Source organism: Vigna unguiculata, chromosome 1, assembly GCF_037176805.1.
Source record: "Vigna unguiculata cultivar grain cowpea cultivar isolate G323 ecotype 2 chromosome 1, ASM3717680v1, whole genome shotgun sequence".
Taxonomy (NCBI): Eukaryota; Viridiplantae; Streptophyta; class Magnoliopsida; order Fabales; family Fabaceae; genus Vigna; species Vigna unguiculata.
This window is the reverse complement of record NC_140792.1, coordinates 34983697-35008931: the sequence shown is the minus strand read 5'-3', so window position 1 is coordinate 35008931 and position 25235 is coordinate 34983697. Positions and strand designations below refer to the sequence as shown.

The window sequence follows — 25235 nt, the reverse complement described above, 5'->3', positions numbered from 1 at the left end:
TTTATCTATCTTTTTAAGTTTTTATGTAAAAACTAAGGAATCGTGTTAATTTTAGTATTTTAGATTCTTTTACTCTTATGGTTTAATCTTAACCTCACTTTAAATACTTTAATTATACCCTCCGAAAAGAAAAAAAAAACTTCCATTATAACCTGCCCAGCCCTTTTCCAGAGCCCATTTTTCTCACTTCCACTACCCTTAATTAATGGGCCCAACCCGCGAACAAGCCCAAATCACCTAAACCTTTTCCCACACCTACTTATTTCACTTTCCACCCCTTTGTCCTGAATTAAAAAATAAATAAAAATGTTTATAAAGTTAGGTTGAGATTGTTTTCAAAACGGGTAGCGCCGAAACAACGAAAGGTAATGAAGAGCGCTTTTGGGTTTAATTATTTTAATCAATTTAGTCTTCAATTCAACTTTTTTTTTTCTAATATTTATATATTTTTCGATAATTACGGCGGAAGATGTGATATAAAACTTTGATAGCTCCATTTTATTAGAAGATTTCTAAATACTTACCACACCAGGAACAAAAACAACTTTTTTAATTGAAGATCTTATGAACATATTAAAAAATATCAATATTGGTATGTATTCAATTATAAAGTCTCTTTTAATTTCTGAACTAATACTCTATTAGAACCACGACTTAAGTTTATTAACACACAATACATATAAACTAGGTTGGATTTTTATTTATTTTTTTATTTCACGAGAATCCAATGGGAGTCAGTTAGGGTCGATCTTGATATTTTGTGTCAGTAGGAGAAAAAATAAATAAGATTATAAATAAGATTTTGTTATATTTAATTATTTTAAAATATACATACAGATTATATAAAAAAAAATCATCATGTAATACATATTATGTTTTATTAGATGAAACATATAATATGATTTTGATAAATTACAAGAAAATGTATTCAATTTTTTATTCAATTTCTCTTATGTTATTGTCTATTATTTAATTGTGTCATCTAGAAAATATACATACATATATGTATAAAGTATGCTTCACGATATAATAAGTAGATGACGTATTTGACTTTCTTTGTTTTACCAAAAGCACAATGCAAGTTTAAAATAGACAGCTATATTATCAAACATATGTTCATTGAATTTTATTATATTTGGATAAATTAACAAAGAACCTGTCACATATTTTAAATATTTTAATTTACATATATATTTTAAAACATAAATCTTATGTTTAATTTATTTTTTATATTTTTCTTTCTCAAATCAAATAATTTAAATTTAACATTATCATCGATAGTCGATAAAAATATCATTCCATATAAAAAACATACATGTTCTTATCAAAATTAATTTGTTATTTATATTTCTTATATTTTTTAAAAGGTAGATAATTTAAATCTATCATCGTAGATCTACCGCATATGAAAAAGGGTAGCCAAATGAACTAATTTGGTTCATTTTGGTCCGTAAGAAACAAATTGGGCTGGTCCGTCACTTGTTTTCTAATATTTTTAATTTGTTTCCAAATCTTTTAAAATTTTTATTTTTTAGATTTGTTTATATATACATATAAATTAATATTAAAATATATTTAATGAAATAAAATATATTTTAAAATTTTAAATTTATTAATTAATATTTTTAATTAAATAAATTAAATTAATTATTATATTTACATTATATATTATCTATTATATCTAATAATTAGAATTTAATTCGTAAATATTAATGATTTTAATTACAATATTATTATATATTTATATATTTTTTTTAAAATATAATATAAAAAATATTTTTTTAATTATTTTTTATATTAATTTTTAATTAAAAAAAATGGACTACAAAGTTGGAACAAATTGATTTATATTTTAATCTATCAAATTGATGGATTAAAACAAAACTGATCAAAACAAACTGACATTACTACACTTTTTAATACGGATTAATTTGGACTCGATACGTCTTACCATTTCATTTCATATATGAATACTTTATTTCACAATAAATTGAAAACCCATGTATTTTATATTTATAAAGGTAATACACAAATAAATATAACAGTCAATATAATAATATTATTCTATCATATATTACATTTTAATTTTAAAATATAAAATAAAACAATAATTTTAACTTAGTTATAAAAATAATGATAAAAGTTTATAATACAATATATAAAAAAATTGAAATTTCGGGTTCCTCTTTAGTAAACTGGGCAGGCAAACTTACTAACAATGCCTAGGGCTGCCATGGGAATCAAATTCAAAATTGATTTGCTTACAATCGTAACTTTTTTCTTTTTAAAAAAGAATGACCCACAAGCAGTATATATAATATTTAAACATTCCAACTTTATTTTTTAAAATACCAAAACCTTCTGTATTAAAAAACAACAAAATCTTTATTAATATTTGGAAGTTGTTTGGTTGAGTAAAATATTAATTGTCTTGTGTAGTTTCTCCTTTCACACTCATATGCGCCGGACCAAAACAAAGAAAAAAAAAAGTTAAAACTCGTGAAGCAATCCGATTCATTATAGATTTAAATCGGATCGAAAATCTTTTACAAATTTTAATATAGATTAATTTTTTAATTCAATCCACCTAGAACTTAACTTATATGGTGAGCCAAGTTGGCTCACCAACCCAAATAAAGAATCACACAAATTATTTTTATTATGTTGAACTTTGTATTTGGGTCGGGTTAAGTTGTTTTTTTTAGCCAAAATATTGGTATTTTTGTGATTTTGATTTGTAGTTGGAGTTTAATTAAGTAGGTCAAATCGTTTAATTCACCAACTCGTAGTGAGTCGGACTATATTCAAATTCTTTTGACTCGTTAATAAGTGAGCCGGGTTAGGTTGGTTCACCAAGTGATCAACTCGTGATAAATCGAACCGAACCGAATCGAATTACCCGTTTTGAGAGCTTAATTAAATAAAGGTACTAGCATATTGCAACTTTTCGCAACTATTTTCTCCTTCGATGTAATGATTTCCAAGTTATCCTTATTTGTCGAACTACCACACCCAAATGACCAACCATCTCTTTTTTGTATATACTTTTCATGTTGTTCCCACTGTACTAATTCAACAATAACAATCCTTTCATATGTCTTGAATAAAAAAAAAAACGTGATTGTCGTTGAATTAGATTCAATGTATAAAGTTTAGATAATTTTAAAATATTTATTTGATTCCTAAAATGTGAAACACGAATACTTCTCTGTCTGAGATACTTCTTAATTATGTAATTCAGAAATCAAAAATAATTTTGGATTATACAATTTAAAAATAACTTGTTGTATAGAGTTGTGTAATTTAAAAGTAAAAAATAACTTCCATGTTATATAATTTATAAGTATTTTTTTCCACAAAAACGTTTGAGTTGTTCAATTTGAAAGTCGTTTTTAATTTTTAAATTTCATTTGAAAATAATTTTTTATATGAAAAAAACTTTCAAATTATACACATTTTTAACATAAAAAAGCTTTTGGATTGTAAGATACACAACCCAGAAGTCATTTTTTAGGACCAAAAGGACTTTCACTATAATACAATGTGAAATGTTACCCTTTTTTAAGTGGAGAAAAAATGAAAGGTAGAAAGTATAAACTAAAAGAAGACACCGTCAAAAGAATAACTATAAAAGGTGACAAGGAAGGACTAATGACGTTGAGGTAAAAAGATATGGTATAAACTAAGGACATTTTTGGTTTTACACAACTCATGGAAGTGCAGAAAGAAATCAAGAGGTGCATGAAAAAATATCATTGAACTTGTCCAAGCTATGTAGGCCCAATATATTTAGTTAAGATTGTTGTATAGTCCAAGCTCTTTTACCATTTTGTTTGTAACTTTCCCATACATAAATTTTAACCTAATTTTATTTCATTGAAAATGTATAAAATTTAGTTTTGTATATACAAATTAACTTTTTGAACTGTTCTAAAAAGGTAACTTTTGTAATTATCCTAACAATTAGGTTTTGCTTCTTTCAGGAAGAAAGTAGAAGGTTTGGGAGATGAGTTCATTAATTACTGTAATTTAAATATCGATGACGTAGGAACTATGAATGTTCATTTCTAGTACGTGGAATAAAAGAAACAAGAGGATGTAAAAACCAAGAAATGAGGGTGTGTGAATACAAGACATTTGAAAAAAAAGTAAAAAAAAAAAAAAGAAAAGTTTATAAGATAATTGCATATAAAAAGCTAGTTCGTGAACTTAGAAAATCAGATGAGTCTAATAGAAAAAATGGATGGTGATTGTCTAATTTGTGCACCTTATATTGGGCTCAAATATAGAATAATCCAAGGGGATTCTTCCCCCACCTCCAAGTATTTCTTTTTGTACCCCGAAACATTTCTAAATCTCCTTATTAACCCTGTCCTTTGATGATTGACAAGGTAAAAAAGAAAAATTCTCTCTCCTTATAACTAGTGTACACACAGATGTTATCGTGTTTGTGTATACGCATTTTATAGAATTGGTGATAATAGTGTAATGTTATTAAGTTAATATATAAAATAAACAGTTTTATAGAAAATAGATAAAAATAACTGTTAATTTTAAAAAATTTAATAAATAATTATATTATAAAGGGTATAATTGATATTATGAAATGTGAACACAAAAAAGAAAATTCTCTTAATATATTGTTATAGATTACCCCACCTAACATTCTCACACTTTCTTTATAATCACAACTCCGCAACTCCTCATTCCCATACCCCTTGCACCTTTAGTTCATTCTAACTCACAAATATCTCTCCTTATTAGAGATGGTAACGACGCGAGACAGATACATGTTTTGCTATTTTATGTCCATGCACATAAAAAAGTAAAATTTATCTTAATTGACGTATATTAAATTTTTATCTCATCTTCATTCTTATCGTGTAAAAGATATATGTTCATATCCGTATTATTATTTTATTGTTTTAACATCAATTAATTAATTTTTATAAAATAATAATAAAGTATGATAAAAAAATATTTTATTATCAAATATTTAATATTAAAATGAGGTTTTTTTTATATTAAATATTTATAAAGAAATTATAATTGTATAAATTTCAAATTTTAAATTAAGTAGCATATAAAATTTCATAGAACCAAAACATGTATTAAATTTTCAAACGTTAAATGAAACCTAGTTGATCAAATTTATAAATATTTAAAAAATATATAAAAATAAATAAATTTTCAAATTAAAATATATTTTAAATGTTTGTTTACTTCAATTTTTAAATTTTAATAATTTTTTTTTAAAACTAATAAAAGTTATAATACATCACTTGATCAAAATCACACAACGAACATACATTAAACCAATAATAATAAAATTTTGAATGGTCATAAAAAAGATTAATGATAATTATGTTAAATTATTATATTATAGTAAATGAAATTTATTTACATAATTATATTAATAAAATTACACGTATGATAATGAGTTAGAAAGTAAAAATAATTATATAAAAATTATCAAAATAGTAATTTACATGATAAAATTAAATAAAAAGTAAAAATATTTTTAAAATATTATCAATTGTGTCTTAGAAACAATTTGAGATATCATATAAGATATAATTAAAATACCTTAGAAATCTAAAATAACTTTTTAAATATAAATTTAGTTTATGATTGAAAGATAACAAAAGTTTTTTTAACAACTAAAATAATTTTTTAAATGAAACAAAAATTAATAATAATATAATAAAAAAGATAAAATATTAACTATGACTATTCATTTATACTACTAATTGGAAGATAAGAAACAAGAGGATGGTAAAAACCAAAAAATAGGGTGTGTGTATACATAACATTTGAAAAAGTAAAAAAAAAAAATGAAAAAAAGTTAAGGTTTACAAGGAATCGCATATAAAAAGCGAGTGGGTGAACTTAAAAAACCAGATGAGTCTAATAGAAAAGCCTGATGTTGATTGTCTAATTTATGCACCTTGTATTGGGCTCAAATACAGAATAATCCATGTTGATGAATTAAAATCAACCCGCTTATTTCTTATACAAATAGAACAGTAGAAACTGAATAATGAAAAACATAGTATAAAGAGGGAGGCTAAAATAAATAAGAAATAGAGAGGAGAAAATATAAATTATTTGAAATAATTAGGCATACTTTAAAACTATTTTCATCAATAATTTAGCTACTAGAGTTCATTTACGTGTTTGAATTATCACTTAAATTTATAAAATTTGTATCATGTTAATTTATTGTGTCCACTACATAAAACAAATTTTGTAAGTTCAAACTTCATTTTCGACTAAGAACTATTCTTCCAGTAAATAAATTGTGTTATCAATCATACAATAATCTTACTTGCTTTTTAATATTTAACAGTAGTTTTAATTAAAGATCTCGGATCGATTGTTAATATGGTCAAATTATAATATATAAATATTATTTCATAAATTATTTTTATAATTTTAAATCAGACATAAATTTATTTATCTTGTACTTAAAAAAAATACAAAAATAAAATAAAATTATATATATAAATTATCAAAATCAAACTAATCTACAAACTAAGAAGACTAAAAGCTAGCTAAATAACACTGTAATAATTCATCATTTTGAATTTCACTTTCTTAAGAATTCGATAATGTATATAAACATTTTTTATGCCTTTCAAATTATTTAAGAATTTATAATATCACTTAATTTTAACTATAACATAACATTAATATATATATATATATATATATATATATATATATATATATATATATATATAAATTCACTATTTAATAGTAGTTATATAAATTAATGTATTATTATTCTTATTAGGATAATATTTCAAAATACAATTGTTAAATTAGTTAAAATTTATATTTCTATTAAACTTTATTTCAGATGTTATTTAACTAATTTTCTTACATGATGCAGACACTCTTTTATATATATATATATATATATATATATATATATATATATATATATTATAAAATAATTATTAGATTATGATTAATTTTAGTGATTAAAAATAATTAGTTTCTGTAGTAATCAATTTAAATATTAATTTATAAACAAAAAATTATTAGTAACTAAAATAGTTAAAAATTACTGTCATTTTTTCTGGCAAGGACTCTTTTAGCCAAATGGTGTAATTTATATTCTAATTTACAAAAATGAACAACTTAAAAAAAAAAATACTGCCAAATTTAAGGTGTGACAATGGAAATAGTAGATTGGGTAGATCTATAAAAATTTAAGGTTTGCCTCAGTTGATTACAGTACAAATTGTTAAGAAGAGAGTATGATCCTTCTCATAGTAAGGACTTTTTTAGCAAAATGGTGTAATTTTTATTCTTATTTACAGATGTACCACACCTAGCCAATTTAACCAAATAATAATAATAAACGATCACCATATCTATACGCAAAGTAATTCAGGTAACCGGCCTAGGCTGACCTAAGCCTAACCGGCCTAAACCGATAACCTAAGACGCTAAAGGAATAACCAGCCTAAGACGACATGTGAGCAATGGCGGCATAAGTCGCTAAAGGGGTAATCGGCCTACACCGACCACTCTAAGAGACTTGACGAAATCAAAGCACTCCTAAAATCCAATAAGCCAACAATAATCAAGACTAAAGGCCTGGGCTAAGTAAGGTCCAAGCCCACCTATGGCCCAAACCAGGGCCCAGCCCATGGAATGGTCAAACATAATTAATAATCTATAAATATACATGGATCCCACGAATTAAAGGTACGCATTCATTACTTCATTAATCACCTCACCTGATTTGACTTTCTAAGAGTCTTCGCTGACTTAAGCTTTGGAGTCCCTTCTACAGGTAACCCCTCCCGAGTCCAAGCCGACATATGCCAACTAGGAAGAGGCCAACTGAGGAGATAGCAGACTATGTGGGTAAGGTGACACTTGTGCCTAATTTATCTTATTTGTTTTCTGCAAGAATAACATAAATGGTCAATTTTTAAAAAAAACTACTGATAATTTTGAGGTCTGACAATAGGAACAGTGAACTGGGCATATCTATCACATGTTTGTCCAGTTGAGTACAGTACAAATTGTTAAGAAGAGCATAGTATCCTTCTTATGGTAAAAGTTGTTTTAGTCAAATGATGTAATTGATATTCTTAATTACGAAGATGAACAATTTTCAATTTTAATTTTAGTCATGCTGGTACATACAACTTTCCCATATGGATAATTTTTTAAAAAGTTATCCATTTTTGTAATTAAAAATAAGAAGGTTAAATCACTCTAAATGTCCCCATTTTTGTAGCGAAATCTCAAGTAGGTTTCCCAATTTTTTTTGACTCAATTGAGTCCATATTTTAGAAAATTCATTGCAATCAGGTCCTTTCTGTTAGTCGTACATTAACGGTGTTAATTATGTGCCACGTGTCAACACGTAGTTTTTTTGATTTTTTTTAATCTTAGTTTTTTTTTATTTTTTTATTTTAAAAAAATAAAAATTGTCACGTGTCAATTTGACATTGTGCCACGTGGCATAGACAGTGTGATGTGGCAGTGGCAGTGCCACGTGACACTATTGAATGTAAAAAGTCTCAACAATGTAGTTTTTGTATTTGTTATTTTATCTCAATTTGATCCCAATTTTTTTAAAACTGATTCAATTTCATCCATATATCAAATTTATTTTTTATATAAATTTTACAATAGTATTTTTATTATAGTTTATATTTTTAACAAAATTATGTTTATTTAAATGCATATTTTGCACTGATATTTATTTAAATTGTTTTGAATATTTATATATTTATAATTTATAGATAAATGTTAAAGTTGCTTTAAAAATAAAAGTTTTATAAATTTAAATATATAATTTTAAAATAATTTTATAACAATTTAAAATAAATATATTTATTTAAAATTTTACAATTTAATTTATAAATTTGTTATTTTTTAACCAATTCTAACCTTTGTCTATAAATTATTGATATATAAATATTTGAAACAATATTTAAATAAAGTTCAATGCAAAATATACATTTAAATAAACTTAATTGTTAAAAATATCAATTATAATAAAAATAACATTGTAAATTTTATATAAAAATTAAATTTGATATAGGGATGAAATTGATTCAGTTTTTAAAAAATTAGGACCAAATTGAGACAAAATAACAAATATAGGGACATATTCAATAGTGACACGAGACACTGTCACTGCCACATCACATTGTCTCTGCCACATGGCACAAGGTCAGATTGACATGTGACAATTTTAATTTTTTTTAATTATAAAAAAATTAAAATTAAAAAAATTAAAAAAGTTACGTGCTGACACGTGACACATAGTTAATACTGTTACTATACTACTAACTGAAAGAACCTGATTGCAACAAATTTTTTAAAATAGAGACTCAATTGAATCAAATAAAAATGGGGAACTTACTTGAAACTTGCTACAAAAATGGAGACATCTAGAATGATTTCACCAAATAAGAATTACATCACTTGAAAAAAAAAATTACTATGTAAGACGTAATATAAAAATGTGATTAATTAATTTTATAATTAATTTTGAACTCATCATGACTTAATGCTTTGTTTTTATTACAATTTCATTATGGTATGAGAATGATGGGATCATGATTAAATACCATGTTTCTATTAGCCTTTATGTTAAGATATTAAAGTATTTGAACATTAAATAAATTCATTTTTATAAATATATTAGAAATTTTAATAAATATTTTGAGAATGTCAAAAAATAAACATATAAACTTTGTTTAGTATGTCATATATATATATATATATATATATATATATATATATATATATATATATTTTGTAAAAAAGTATTTTAAATTATATATTAATCTATAATATTTTAAAAAAATTGGTGGGTTCTGCTTCATTATAATCTTCCATTATATATTAGCTTATTTAATAAATTTATGAATGTTTCATGTTATTTATAAAAAAAATTGAGAATTTCAAATATAAGATGACGAGAAAATTTTATTATTGTCAACAAATAAAGGGACTTACTTTTTTTTTATTTACTATTTTCGTCAAATAAATGGACTTCAACAAGACTTTTCTAAATACAACGATATTCTTTCTTATATAAAATCAAATTAATGAAGAAAGTTGGATACAATTTTGTATAAATACTCTTCGACTCCTTTTAATAGGTAACTTGTTTATATATAAATTAATGATAAAATTAATATGTATTATCAGCCATACAAATCAATCCTCTCATCATTATTTATAATATTTCAAGATATGCGTGTTTGACCTGAAAATCTTCACGAGTGTTATTTAAAAAAGATTTAAAGATACAATTTTCTGAAAAGTTTCCCCATCATCCACATTGGTACTAGAAAAGATTTGAAGGTGCAAATTTTCAAACTATATCAAATTATGTAAGTCACGAGATGAAGCTTATAAATGTGATTGAAAAGTGAGTTGTGAATCTTTGACGTGCTTATATTCTATTGTTTCTTTGACGTGCTTAAACTATAATCCATTATCACCATATCATAGTCAATTATTCTCAATTAACATAATCAATTGAAAGGATCAAATGTTGAAACGTAAAAAAAAGAAAATAATGGCGTGCGTAGTGAAATTAAGACAATTAACTAGTTTTTCATAAAACCATCTTCTATCTATATTATATTTGGTTTTGTTAGTCATATTTATAATTATTCATTTTTTTCTTGTAATTTTTGTATCAAGGTTAATGCTACATCCTTGATTTTTGTTTTATTTTATTAATTATTACTTTAGAGTTAATTTTGATAGATCTGAAATAGTCCTCGATAGTTGTCATAGAATTTAAATTTTATATAATTTTTTCAGTCGATGTTTGTTTACTCATGGACTTTTTAGAGTTAATTTTGGTACAGCGACTTCGGTAGTCAAATTAATAGCAACTTAGGTATAGATTAAAATATTGAATTTCTTTGTATATAGTTCTAAAGACAAATAATATTATAACATCATATTCAGACTTTTCATACTGTCATTCTCATTTTTGACCTATATCCTAAACAAAATATCATACGAATAGAATTGATTTTATTTTCAAACCTTGAAGGAATAATTAATTGTTATTTGAATTCTGCAATTAAAAAAATAGTAAATCTTTTAAAATAACGGAATTAATTTATAAGTAAGTTATAAATTTAAGTATTTTTAATTAATTTGTTAAAAAAATTATTTTATTGAGCAGTGAAAAGTTTTAAAGTATTTTATTGTTTAATTTTTAATTAACGAGATGACATTATTATTACTTTTATTTATTTTTTTCATTTTTTATTGACTTGTATTTTTTTTGTTTATTTTTTAATTTCTGATTCAACTCTTCTTAAAAGTATGCGATTATAGATTAAATTAATGAAATTGATAAATAAAATGAAAACAAAAAGAAAAAAATAATAATCACTTTATTTCATTAACCTCTAAAATCATATACAGAATACTTAAATAAAAATGAAAACGTAAATATTTAATATACAAAGAATTTAAATTTTTTTAATTCAAAATATTTAAATTTATTTATTACTCAAAAATAATTATTTACAAGTAAGTTGTTTTGAAAGTATAGACTTGTTTATCTGATGTGTTTACATGTCAAACAAAACAAGCAAAAAGGTAGTAAGTCAATAAAGTATGGAGTATTAAAAAAAAAAAAAAAACAGTAATTTTGAACACCGATAAAAATAAGAGATTTAATTTTGAATTCAACAGCATCTAGCTTTTTGTCACTAAAAATTCAAAGATTTGATATCTCCACTTTCTTATAAATTTTCTCTTATCATGTGGTGGATAAGCATGAGAACACTAATTACGCACCAACTTCAAAGTCATGCACCTATTCGTCACCCACATTCAAGTGTCCCTTACCGTTTGGACCCTTAGCGGTGATCGATGACCCATTCATAATTGGGCCTTGATTCCAAACTCGGGTCATTTTTTTTTTCACCCATAAAATTATTAATTATTTATATTTTACCTTTAAATAAAATATATTAAAAACCCTAAACTTTTTTCCTCCTTCTTCATGTGCTACTCCTCTCTCTTCACCTTCACGCTTATGTCATCTCCATTGTCTTCCTCATCGATCACCAACTTCATCTTCATCTTCATCATCTTCACACAATAATGAACCATACATTTATCTTCATCTTCACCTCCATTCCAAGCACACAATCCCAAGTGATTTTTGATTTCGGTGTAGATGTGAACCGATAATTGTCATTATCATGTCTTTATTGTTATTTTTTATCGTTATTTTATTATTATTTTTTTAAATATTTCATATTTTATTTAAAAAAAATAAGTATTTGATTTACCTATTTAATATTTTGCATATAAGTGAAAATATTAAAGAAATAAAAAAAATATCAACATAATTTGATTATCAAAGTTATGAGAAAGATGAGATATTGATAAAGTTGGTTACTCCAATACCAATCAATTACAAAGTTGTAGGCACAGTCCAATTTGAAACATCTATAAATAAGGGACTATGTTTGGAAATTAGCACATGCATTGGATCTCTTTCGAATTAGAGAATATGTTTCGGATTAGAACTATTAATTGAGAATTTCATAGTGTATTTCGGATTATCTAATACGAAATACATTTTTAAATCCGAGAATGCATTATAGATTTCAAAACTCAAGTGAGAGTTTTAGATTGGCCAATTCAAAATACATTCTCAGATCTGGGAGTGCATTTGGATTTTCCAGTCCAAAATGTGTTACCATCTTCAAAATGCATTCTATATTACCTAATCCCCCAATCTTCGGTGTGATTTTTGGATTGGTCAATCTAGGATGCATTCCCACATTTCATATTGGTTAATTCAAAGCACACCAGTATATTCTAGAACAAACCAAAATATTCCAAAACATTCCTCAATTTATCATTGAGACCTTCATAGTCCATGTAGAAATCTTCTTTTGTTTCTTATGGTAAAGTTTGATAGAGAAAGGGACTAGGAATGGGGTAGAATGGTGAAGGATAAGAAACAATGCATTGTAGAAAATGATAAAGTGGGAGAAGGTGAAAGTTATTGATACTATTGAAGAAAGAAGAAAAAAGAGAAAGTAGATTTAAGATTTTTAATATATTTTAATCAATGGTGAAATGGGAATATTAGAATTTATTGGTGGTAGGAAGAAAAAAGGAAGGTGCATGTTACAAAATTGACAAATGTATCAAATCGTACAAATAATAAAATGTGGATAAGTGCAGATATCTTTTTCCATAGAGATTTGTGTCGTTCGGGAAAATTAGGCTTTTTCACTAATTAAGGCTAAGAACTTTAAAAGAATGAAAATTATTGATGTATATGAAATAAATCTTTAAAACCTAGAAAGCAATAAAATTTATAAAGTTACTATATGATAAAGACTTCACTGGGATAGATCTCATAAATCAAATCAATATGAAAAACACTAAACAATATACTTCAATTCTTAATCTAACCTTTACACCACATCTAACAAGTCATAATGTCTTAGAGACAAGTCTAAACTTATTAATAAGAATCCTAATGTTTTAAACTTTTTCTTATTAAAAGTTTGCATTAAGCATTAAATTTGGATTTAGGAATGACCAACAATGAACTCTATGTTTAGATGCTCAATCAATTAGTTGTTCTATTCTAGTATAGGTTCCGATATTGTGTCCAATAATCAAATACCCACAGATATGCAATCAATCAATTCATTCAAATAAAATCGAGAATAGAATACAAGAGTAATGGACAATAAATATATTTTGAAACACTTTCATCTTTAACACTTCCAATCTAGCATCATCAAACATACAACATGACACTTCTTCATGCTCACTAACTTAACCACACCCCCATATTTGTTTTTTTCCTCTCCTACCCACTAATTGAGACTCCGGGAGAGAACCCATGTCTTCATTATTAAGGAAATTGAAGGGATTCAAGTAAATTCAACAAGGAAGCACCCTTCAAATTAGTTCCTTTCCATATCACATGTTCCCTCTGCATCAACAAAAGAAAAGAAAAATTCACAGCTTTCTAATAATCACAAAGACAAACTAAGAGCCACCATATCCAAATTCCAACACACTCACGCCTCTCAGACTAATACACAATATAAAACTAATCCTAGTTCCAACACCTAATCGGAATATCGAAACAAAGAGAAAATATAGAAGGGAGATGGCATTGACAACTTCTTCAATTGCATGCTTTGAAGGCCCTGGCACGATGGTGATGGCGACTCGTCATTAAAGATGCGATAAGAGGTCTTGAAGGAGATGGAGAATGGAGAAGTTATGGGTGAAAAGGATGGAAGAGTGGTTTGGGGAATAATAAGAGATGGAAGGGTATAGGCTAGAGGTTTGGAGAAATTTTGGAAAGGGAAAAAAATGAGAGAGAATGGAGTATTGTCTACGTGTGGGGAGGAGTTCTAATAAATTCTACATCAGAAAATAATAATGTGTCATATCCGCATCATGTCAAATAAGCATGTCTAACCATGTAAACGTTAAGGATTTTAACAACATTAACAAATAAGGATTTGATTGAAGCGTTTTAATAAATTTTGAAATGCAATTGAAACAAAAAGCTAAGTGATGCTAATTTGAAACTTCTCGACCAAATTTGGAATCAAGCGAGTAATTAAGAAAAAAAAAAGTATCTTCGATTGTAGATTAACTTTTTTGTTACAAATATGATTTTTTTTTAAGTATTCCATAAGATGAATCCATCTAGAATGTTGAGTAAATATTATTACATTGTTTTGATCTCCACACATAAATATTTCTTCACAAAATATCCTAACAATACAATAACTAAAAGTAAAAAGAAAGACTTTTTTCAATAATTTCACTTATAATTTAGTACTCCTACAATAATATATTTAAGAGAGAAAAATAGTTTTTCCAACTACTACCAACAAAAACACGCCAATAAATTTAAAGCTCACATCAAAATTTAGAAAACAAAGGAGTGGACAATAACCTCCCAACTTCAAAAACACCTAACTGATTCTAAAGAAATTATTTTTAGTTTATTCCAGTTCTTATTTAGACACAGCAAAACAAAGTTTCAAGTAAAAATATAGCCTCCAAAATTAAAAATATGAACTTTTATAGTAAATTATCAAAGTCAAACCCATTTCCAACCAATCATGCAAAATATTCAATTTAATAATTTTACTAATAAGTCTTCTTACATGTAGTATGATTATTGATTCTCTTTAAGATTCCAATATAAGTCTCTCATTAGCAGGTATGGTTCATAATCCACCAACTCTAAAAATAATATTATGTTTTTAAAACGGACTTTCATATTTTGACAAATTTTTTTTTAATAAAATTTACTTTTCAACATATATTAAACATTTTATTTCTCTCTCTAAATTTCATCAATTTTTTTTTTCATTCAGTCACGTGTCATCATGTGCACATTATTAAAAGTTTTTCGACGTAACTTTTGTTAAAAAATAATTTTGATTTTAAAACATACAATAACATTATATTTTAGAGAAAATGATTATTAGTGATGTGATTTACAAACTTTCAATTAATTGAAGAAGCTTATCTACGACTTATGTTGCTTTGTCACCTCCGGTTGACCATGGGTTAGTCCTAGCCCCGCCATCGATGCAATGCACATGTGCCCGCGTGCCTGCTCAAACATCGGAAGAATCACATTAATTCATCGCTCAATACACAACGAAGATAAAATAGTAAGCATTATTTACATAGATAAACAAGAAAATAAATACACTTAAATGGTTGTATGATTATCAATTGATCTATAGTTTTTGATTTTTTTTAAAAAACACGACAAAGTATTCTAAATGAATTAAATGAAATATTTTTATGAAAAATTACAAAAATAATAAATAAATACTTTATAGTCGTCGTTCAACTTCCTCTAATTTTCCCCTGTAATTTCCATGTCTTAGAAGGAAACTATTCGACAAGCTATGAACAAGTTAAAAAAAGTTAGGGATCAGATTTCTTTATTCAAATTATTCTATCAAAATTATATGTTTTTAATATATAAAAGTTAACATAAATAACTTATTTTTACTTAAAACTTTATAAAGGGAAAAAAATTTAAAGATAGAAAAATAAATAGTATAAATAGACATTTTAATTTTGTTTAAAGAGAAACTTAAAAGAGAATAAAAAAAATTAAATTTTCGACTTATTGACGTTTTTAAATAACAATTCGATGGTGATATCACTAATACAAAAATAGACATTCACTTCACATAATTTACGACTGACAACGAGAAACTCTTATTCAATGATTATTTATGTTGGACACTGTAGTGTCCTATGAAAATGATTTAATTTACGTTGAATAATAAGATGCCAAACATAAATTTATATATAAAAACATTTTTCTCTATGCGTAAAACTAATCAATCATTCAACAATTACAAGATATTTTTGAGTCTCTGTTTCGTAGTCGAGGAACAATAAAAATTATATGTAATAATAGTAAATATGATAATCATTTTTTTTCACTTTAAAAAAAAAGTATCTTACAAAAATAACCCTAATGTTCTGGGTGAGAATATTATAAGGAGTTTAATTCCATTTATTGCCGACGTGACTCTCATATTGTATAATATCTCAAAGGCAACAGTAAACATCATTAGGGTTTAGAATGGAATATTTGTTTGGAAACGACGTATTCAGAATATACCACACCAACGTCAATGTCAATATATATGAATTTGTGGACAAGAAAAAAAGTTAAAATAACAACAGGAGGGCAGGCACGACACTTAGAAATTTAACCACAAGACAATATCCAACAATTTTTTATCTATATTTTACATTCTTTATTTTATCCTTTAATTTCTCAGTTTCTTTGTAAATATATAAAAATAAACTTTTTTTTAATAATCAAGCAGGTTATAAAGTGTTACAAGTGGAGTAAATTCATACAAATTTGAAACAAGTGAAAAAAGAACAGAGAAACTAAAATCCTTTGGAGAGGGATAGTTTTGAACTTCCTTTTCATTTCATTCCATTACAATGCATCATACCTATTAAGAAGAGGAGGGAGAAATAATAATAATAAATAATAATGGGAAGACAGTGACCTTAGCAGAGAGAGGGAGGAAAATGGTGGGGTGAATTACAAAGCATAAAGCAAAATAAAACAAAAGTGTGAATGATGATAACTATTATGATAATATGAGTGTCAATAATGATTGACGAAGACGTCGTATTCGACGATGGCATCGCCTTTGGAGAAATCGACGGAGTGGAACCTGGCCTGAGCGTAGCCACGGGCGAAGCGAAAAGCGCCGGTGCCGCCAACGATGGCCATTTCCCTAACAGGTTCGCTCATTATCATGTTTCTGGCCAACACGCTGATGGTGCTGCCGTTGAAGTCTCCGTCGGTGAAGGCCATGGTCATGACCATCATGAGCCCCATCTCCGCCTGAGATATGGAAGTGTAAATCCCCTGGGCCTTCCCCACGAGTTTGGAGTCGGGTTCGGGTCCCGCCGTCAAGGGGTCGTCCATGGCGACAACGGTGCCGAAGGGAAGGGCGTCCTTGGCTTTTCCGTTGGGCTCGGCGACAATGACCATGCTGGGGTTGGGCCCGGTGACTACGTCGTGGAAGAAGAAGTGAAGGTGGGTGAACTTGTCCTCACGGAAACCCATGAGTGTTGGTGTGAGACTTTGGTAGTAAGTGGCGGTGACGAGAGTGATGAGTAAAGAGAGGTTAAGGCAAAGGAAAATGGTGGAGTTGGCCATGCTTCACAAACCGGAGATACTCAATTCAATTTCTCTCACTCTTTCTCTTGGCTTTCACTGGATCGGTGTGAGCTTTCACCTCTCCCCCACAAACTATTTATAACCTCACGCTGCCCCACACAACCCTTTTTTTAATCACACAATTCAAACTCAACACCATTTTCACTTCTCTCTTCTACCGTTGACGGACCAAAACCTCGGCTTGAAAAAGACAGATAAACATACGAATCACCTCAGAAACTATCCGGTGGAAGTTGGTTCAGCTCACCTTTTGACTCACATCACCTCTAATTTTATTTCTTACAAAATTTTAATTAATCTATAAGAACTTCAATTATAATTTTGTATTCTATGTCAAATTGTATACGATTAAAAACACTAACAAAATCGGTTGAAGGTAAGATATGCATTCCAATTATATTTTATATTTATATATATATAAAATGAAATTATCTTATTTTTAGTCAAATTTTCAACAAAATATTTGAAAAATTCACTAAAATAGATTTTAAATAAGGTTTTGATACCATATAAGTGAAGTTTAATCTTATAAACAACTTACTTATGTGATTAAAAACAAAATTCAACTATTTATCATAAAATGATTATTAAATTATTTTCATTTATTTATATTTTAAGAAGCATATAATACTTTAAGTTTATTATAATTTATAGATGAGATTATTTGAATAGACTCGTGTGCCGCCGGGGAAATAGCGACGTGGTGGAGGTTTGAAAGATTCTATTTTCAGAGTTTAGTTATTTTATTGCAGGAAGTTCCTTTGTTTATTGTGAGTGGAAATGAACTACGAAGTTCTTACTTAACTTTGAACTGATTTTTTTTTTTATCTTTCAAATCTAAAATTCATCTTTATATAGTTTAGTAATTTGGAAAAAAAATAAACATAGGTAAACATTGTTAAAAAAATACTTTTGAAAATAGTGTAATTTAGAATTTTAAGAATAAAAATACAAAATCAAATATGTTAGGATGTAAATGGTATATAGTAGTAATATAAGTGAAATGGTAAATAATATTTGGATTTGAGAGACTAAGAATGTAATTTTCAAAGATTAAAAAACGTTGATTTAAAAATTCTAAAAACATTTTGTAAGGCCCCATTTTTATATTCTGCCCTAAAGTTGATGGGCTGCCTTTGTGAGTAGGCCTAAGGCCGGCCCAACGTATAAGTCCCTAAGTCTGTCCTAATTCCACACTCACTCTCACTATTGCAGAAATTCTGCAGCCGTCACCTTCTCCTTCCGCTCTAGAGCTCTGCTAGGGTTCCTCCCTAAGTCTCTCGAGCTAGCCCCGAATCAGCTTCTACCCCACGTAAGTAACCCCTCTAGACCATCAGAGTCCTATTTTACTTTCCCCCTCGTATTTTCCGCAGTTAGGGTTGGGTACTAATCTGCCTTGGTTTCGTGTGCCTTCTATTTTCAGCTCCTGTGCGTTCTAGAGCTGCTGTGCTCCTTGGTCCCGCGTCGAACGCCCTGTACGAACCCATTTTCCAGGTACGGGAAGTTAGGGTTTCAGTCTTTTAGGTGTTGCCTTGGCTGTTCTTGAGTGAGTTACTGATTTCATGGATGAATCCTTCGTGTTGGTGTGATTAAATGCTTGTTATGCTTGGTTGATTTGATATACATGGCTGTTACAGTGAAGAACAGTGGCGAGACCTGTAAATCTCGCCCAAGCGAGTCAATCTCGCCTAGGCGAGATGAAACAGGGAGCTCGCCCTGGGCTATTGCACGAAAGGTCGCCCAGGCGACCTGCTTGAACTCTTGAGCGAGGGAACACCTCGCCCAGGCGAGAGGGATCTCGCTTAAGCGAGATCCCGTGATGTTTCCTGAGTGCTCCATCGAACCCTCGCCCAGGCGAAGGGGGGACTCGCCCGAGCGAGCACGTTTCGCCTGAGCGAGACCCCTCAGCCTGAGCGAGGGATTGAGCGAGGCAGTGCGCTGTTTGGGGTGTTTGTTATTCTTGGATGATTGATATTGGGTTGGGTGTGAATTGTTTGATGAGAAACACGCATATAATGGAGTATTATGCGTGCTTGGCATGAATCGCGAATTGTGTACGTCGGGTTGGGTATGTTATTGGCATGTGAAATGTGTGAGAGGTTTGGAACTAAAGGAACACGTTTATGATACGAGATGAGGCCCTAGATTCATGGGGTGGTGATGATCAGATGCATAGATCCAAAACGCGAGGTGTATGAGGAACAAATCCCAGGGAAGGGTATGAAATTATAAATATGATATTTGATGTTCTCCTACTGTCATTTATAAGTGTTGGTCCGTGTCAGCGTGTAATTCCTTGGGGTCTCTAGGTGAGACCTCCGGGGTTGCGCTTCAGTGGTTGGGACGTAATCCCATGGCCCCTGTTAGTGGGTGTCCATGGTGGTGCCCCATCTGTATAACTAAGTAAGGATTCAAGGTAAGGACTGTATCCTGACACTCTAAGGGGCCAGTTAGTCTCACTTAGAGCGGACTGACCCCTGTGGTGAGAGTAGCAGGAGGCCTGAAATTCATTAAGGGCTAACCTTGTGGTGAGGGAGAATTGTTTCATCGTGACATTTGTAACACATAGCTCGGGGGTGAGCAGCTCAGGTTCGAGCAGGGGTATCCACCACAAGTGCAAGCATCCGCTGAATCCGACTAAGTTATACATATCCGGATGAGTCGAGTCGAGTCATAGTGTATCGAATGAAGAGTCATGACATGCTTGATTGCTATATGGGTATGGAATGATAATAATGTAATTGATTGTATGATAAGAATGTGTTGGCTCTAGCTTACCCTGTTTGTTGTATGGTTGCCTTGTATGTGGTTCTTCTTTTTTTGCGATGATCATCGACTTGGTTGATGGGAGCAGATGGGCGAGGTTCTCTTGGTCAACAAGCGAATGGAGATTCCGCTGCTTAGCCATCTGGGCTGGAGTTTTCCTTGTGTTTTATTTAGGGCCATGGCCCATGTATCTCTTTCTGTATTTCTACGCTCTATGTTGTTTTCGTATTCAGCTTTCCTTTGGCATCGTGGTGTGCCTGAGTTTTGTCGGGGTGGTGTTAAAGACCCCAGGACTACGCTATTGTACTTGTATTGTGTGACGTTTTCCTTTAATTTCGCTTAATAATTAAATGGGACGTTACATTTATGGTATCAGAGCGGTCATTCCTTAGGTCTGTGGACTTGGATGCCCGCTTAGCTTTCTCTGTGTGTCTCTGAGTGTTCAGTTAGAATTCTTGCCTTTATCGAGCCTAACCAAGTGATTTTCTGTGTGCCAGTGGACTATGGCACCTCCTCGTCGAGCTTCTCAATCATCCCAGGGGGACACGCCAGATATCGCCAGAGCCATAGAGGCAATGGTAGCGGCTATGACGCAGCAGAGTGCTGCGATGATGCAGCAGCATGAGGCATCCATGCAGCGGCAGGCGGCGTCTCTTGAGCAACAGCAGGCAGTAATGCAGCAGATGGAGGCTGCGAGGGTAGCTGCGGAGGATGCTCATCGGCAGCACATGGAGGCCCTCCGCCAGTTGGAGGAGAACAGGGTGACTGCCCCTGTGTTTGGTCCTAAACCACGACCTGCAATCAGGGAGTGGAGCCTGGAGGACTTTCTGAAACACCACCCGGCGAAGTTTGACAGGAAAACCAGTCCTGACGCCGCAGACCAATGGCTGAAGGACCTAGAGCGCATCTATGACGCCAAGATGTGCCCTGCGGAGAACAGGTTGGCGTTCTCAGTCTATATGCTCACTGGGGAGGCGGAGCATTGGTGGAGCAGCACCCGATCCATCCTGGAAGAGAGGGATGAGCCAGTGACGTGGGAAACTTTCAGGGATAGGTTCCTCTCCGAGTACTTCCCGGACAGCATCCGATACGCCAAGGAGGTGGAGTTCCTCCAGTTGACCCAGGGAGGGAAGACTGTCACAGAGTATGCTGAGAGGTTCAAACACCTCAGCCGTTTCTACACCCTACCACTCGATGAGGAGTGGCAATGCAGGAAGTTCGAGAATGGGCTTCGCGGTGATATTCGCTTGATGGTGGCACCCTTGTCCATCAAGGATTTTGCTGCTCTGGTAGAGAAGGCCAGGGTGATGGAGAAGATGAAACGCGAGGTGGAAGGCCAGCGCCCACAGCAGCCACAGCCGCCTCAGAGGATCGGTGAACCATCTGGGTCCAAGCCCAGGCATGAGGAGCGGAGGAGACCGTACGATAGGCCCCACCATCAGTCCCAAGGGTCTAGGGGTCTTCCTCACCAGCAGGGTCGAGTGCAGTGCTATATATGCGGGGGCCCTCATCTGAGGAGTGCTTGCCCGCGTATGGAGGGTTATCGTCGGTGCAACAACTGTGGCAAGGAAGGTCACTTTGGGAAGGATTGTCCTACCCTTGCTAGGGTAGCAGCACGCCCTCCAGTTCAGACTCCTCACCAGCACCAGCGGAGAGATAGAGGCAACCGGCCTCAGGCGACGGGCAGGGTATATGCCATGACCGGAGCAGAGGCTGCAGGCTCAGGTAATCTTGTTATAGGTCGATGTATGATAGCGGGTGAATCTTTGTGTGTACTGTATGATTCTGGAGCGACACACTCCTTTGTGTCAATTGCTTGTGTGGAGCGTCTGGGTCTGTCGGTATGCGAGCTGCATTGTGAACTTGCAGTATCTACCCCGGCGTCGGGTTTGGTCAGGACGTCGTCCTTGTGTGCTAGGCTTCCAGTGGAGGTAGAGGGGCGCAGATACAGGGTGAACTTAATCTGCCTACCTCTACAGGAGTTGGAGGTGATCTTAGGGATGGATTGGCTCTCTGCCAATCGCATTCTGATAGATTGTCGGGAGAAGAAGTTGTTGTTTCCCGACTCAGAGGGGCATAAGTTGGTATCCTCCCAGGGAGTTATGAGAGTGCTACTGGACGGTGCGCAGTGCTACATGATCTTCACGCACATGGAGTTGGAGAGAGGAGAGACGACGTCTGTGATACCAGTCGTCCAGGACTTTGTGGATGTGTTTCCGAAGGAGGTACCAGGGTTGCCTCCCAGTAGAGAGGTGGAGTTCTCTATTGATCTAGTCCCAGGAACAGGCCCGGTCTCGATGGCCCCATATCGCATGGCTCCGGCAGAGTTGGTAGAGCTCAAGAAACAAATAGAAGATCTGATGGAGAAACAGTTCATACGACCCAGTACTTCGCCTTGGGGAGCACCAGTGTTGTTGGTAAAGAAAAAGGACGGGAGTTCGCGTTTGTGTGTGGACTACAGGCAGCTGAACAAGATGACGATCAAGAATAAGTATCCGCTCCCGAGAATTGATGACTTGATGGATCAGTTGCATGGGTCATCAGTGTTCTCGAAGATAGATCTGCGATCGGGTTATCATCAGATTTTGGTAAAGGCTGATGATGTACAGAAGACAGCTTTCAGGTCGAGGTATGGCCACTATGAGTATGTGGTTATGCCGTTCGGTGTGACCAACGCTCCGGCAGTGTTCATGGACTACATGAACAGGATCTTTCGACCTTTCCTAGATAAGTTTGTCGTAGTCTTCATAGACGACATCCTTATCTATTCCAGGACTCAGGAGGAACATGCAGAACACCTGAGGTTGGTGCTTGGTGTTTTGAGAGAGAAGCAGTTGTATGCCAAGTTGTCCAAGTGCGAGTTCTGGATGGATGAGGTTCAGTTTTTGGGGCATGTGATATCAGCCCAGGGGATTGCAGTGGACCCGGCGAAGGTCGAAGCCGTGGTAAAGTGGGAAAGTCCTAAGTCGGCCACAGAGATCCGGAGCTTTGTGGGGTTAGCAGGCTATTATAGGAAATTCATAGAGGGATTCTCCAAGATAGTGGCGCCTCTGACTTTGCTTACCCGGAAGGACCAACCTTTCACTTGGATGGGCAGGTGTGAGGAGAGCTTTCAGGAACTAAAGAGAAGATTGACGAGTGCTCCTATATTGGTAATTCCGGATGTGGGGAAACCGTTTGAAGTCTTCTGCGACGCGTCTCATCTTGGACTTGGTTGTGTTTTGATGCAAGAAAAGAAGGCGGTGGCATACGCTTCGAGGCAGCTTAAGATACATGAACGTAATTATCCCACTCATGACTTGGAACTGGCGGCTATAGTTTTCGCCTTAAAGATCTGGAGGCACTATCTTTATGGTGCTCAGTTTCGGGTGTTCAGCGACCACAAGAGCTTAAAGTACTTGTTTGATCAGAAGGAGTTAAACATGAGGCAGAGGAGGTGGATGGAATTCCTGAAGGACTATGACTTCGAGCTTCTATACCATCCGGGGAAGGCAAATGTAGTGGCAGATGCTTTGAGCAGGAAGATGGTGCATACGGCACATCTCATGATAAAAGAGGTAGAGCTACTAGAAAAATTCAGAGACATGAGGATATATGTGGAGTTGGGGCCCGAGTCCATTAGGTGTAGTACCCTTACTATATCTAGTGACTTCTTGGGCTTGATTAGAGAGAGGCAGTTATTGGATGCCAGTTTGAACAGAGTTAGGGAACAACTTGGATCAGAGGAAGCCAGAGACTTTGCCGTGAGTGATGATGGCATACTGAGGTTTCGAGGCAGAGTATGTATACCTGATGATGCTGAGGTGAGAAAGTTGATCCTTGAGGAAGGACACAAGAGTCGTCTTAGCTTGCATCCTGGCATGACTAAGATGTATCAGGACCTCAAGGAAACTTTCTGGTGGCAGGGGATGAAGAAGGATGTGGCTCAGTTTGTATCCGCCTGTCTGACATGTCAGAAGGCGAAGGTGGAGCATCAGAGACCCGGTGGCGTTCTACAGTCGTTGGAGGTACCGGTGTGGAAATGGGATAGCATCTCCATGGACTTCGTGACTCATCTTCCATGGACTTTTAAAGGACATGACACCATCTGGGTGATAGTAGATCGACTGACCAAGAGTGCACACTTTTTGGCGATGAACTTGAGGATGTCCATGGCCAAGTTGGCCCAGTTGTACATTAAGGAGATAGTAAGACTTCATGGGGTCCCCTCGAGCATAGTTTCTGACAGAGATCCACGGTTCACATCCCGGTTTTGGCAGACGCTGCAGAGTGCTATGGGTAGCAAGCTCACCATGAGTTCAGCTTATCACCCTCAGACCGATGGTCAGTCTGAGAGGACGATCCAGTCGTTAGAGGATTTGTTGAGGACTTGCATACTGGACCATCTGGGTGCTTGGGATGAAGTATTGCATTTGATAGAGTTCACCTACAACAACAGCTTTCATGCGAGCATTGGCATGGCGCCATACGAGGCTCTTTACGGTAGGAGGTGTAGGAATCCTCTTTGTTGGTATCAGGATGGAGAGGTCGTGCTGGTTGGACCTGAGTTGTTAGAGCAGACCACCGAGAAGGTGAGGATGGTGAGAGACAGGATGTTGGCTTCGCAGAGTAGACAGAAGGCCTATGCGGACCGCAGGAGGAGGCCTTTGGAGTTTGCAGCGGGAGACCATGTATTCTTGAGGGTGACCCGAACCACGGGAGTGGGAAGGGC

At 32.5% G+C, this 25235-nt stretch overlaps 2 protein-coding genes across 2 annotated transcripts; one reads left to right on the top strand and one right to left on the bottom strand.

The window, feature by feature from the left end:
- Positions 1-16971: 16971 nt before the first annotated feature.
- LOC114178337 (pterocarpan synthase 1) lies at positions 16972-17968 on the bottom strand. The gene has a single exon (XM_028064180.2). The coding sequence runs from the start codon at positions 17735-17737 to the stop codon at positions 17177-17179; it is 561 nt and encodes a 186-aa protein (XP_027919981.1). The 5' UTR covers positions 17738-17968; the 3' UTR covers positions 16972-17176.
- Positions 17969-21027: 3059 nt separating this feature from the next.
- LOC146888895 (uncharacterized) lies at positions 21028-24436 on the top strand. The gene is made up of 4 exons (XM_085666649.1): positions 21028-23112; positions 23980-24146; positions 24192-24290; positions 24430-24436. Exons 1-4 carry the CDS (start codon positions 21028-21030, stop codon positions 24434-24436), a joined length of 2358 nt encoding a protein of 785 aa, XP_085522775.1.
- The last annotated feature ends 799 nt before the right edge of the window (positions 24437-25235 follow it).

Bases quoted from the DNA above. Each gene is read 5' to 3' on its own strand.
- LOC114178337 (XM_028064180.2), bottom strand. From the start codon at position 17,737: ATGGCCAACTCCACCATTTTCCTTTGCCTTAACCTCTCTTTACTCATC.
- LOC146888895 (XM_085666649.1), top strand. From the start codon at position 21,028: ATGGCACCTCCTCGTCGAGCTTCTCAATCATCCCAGGGGGACACGCCA. The intron at 23,113-23,979 runs GTAAAGGCTGAT...GAATTCCTGAAG, and splicing joins CGGGTTATCATCAGATTTTG to GACTATGACTTCGAGCTTCT. The intron at 24,147-24,191 runs GTGTAGTACCCT...GGGCTTGATTAG, and splicing joins TTGGGGCCCGAGTCCATTAG to AGAGAGGCAGTTATTGGATG.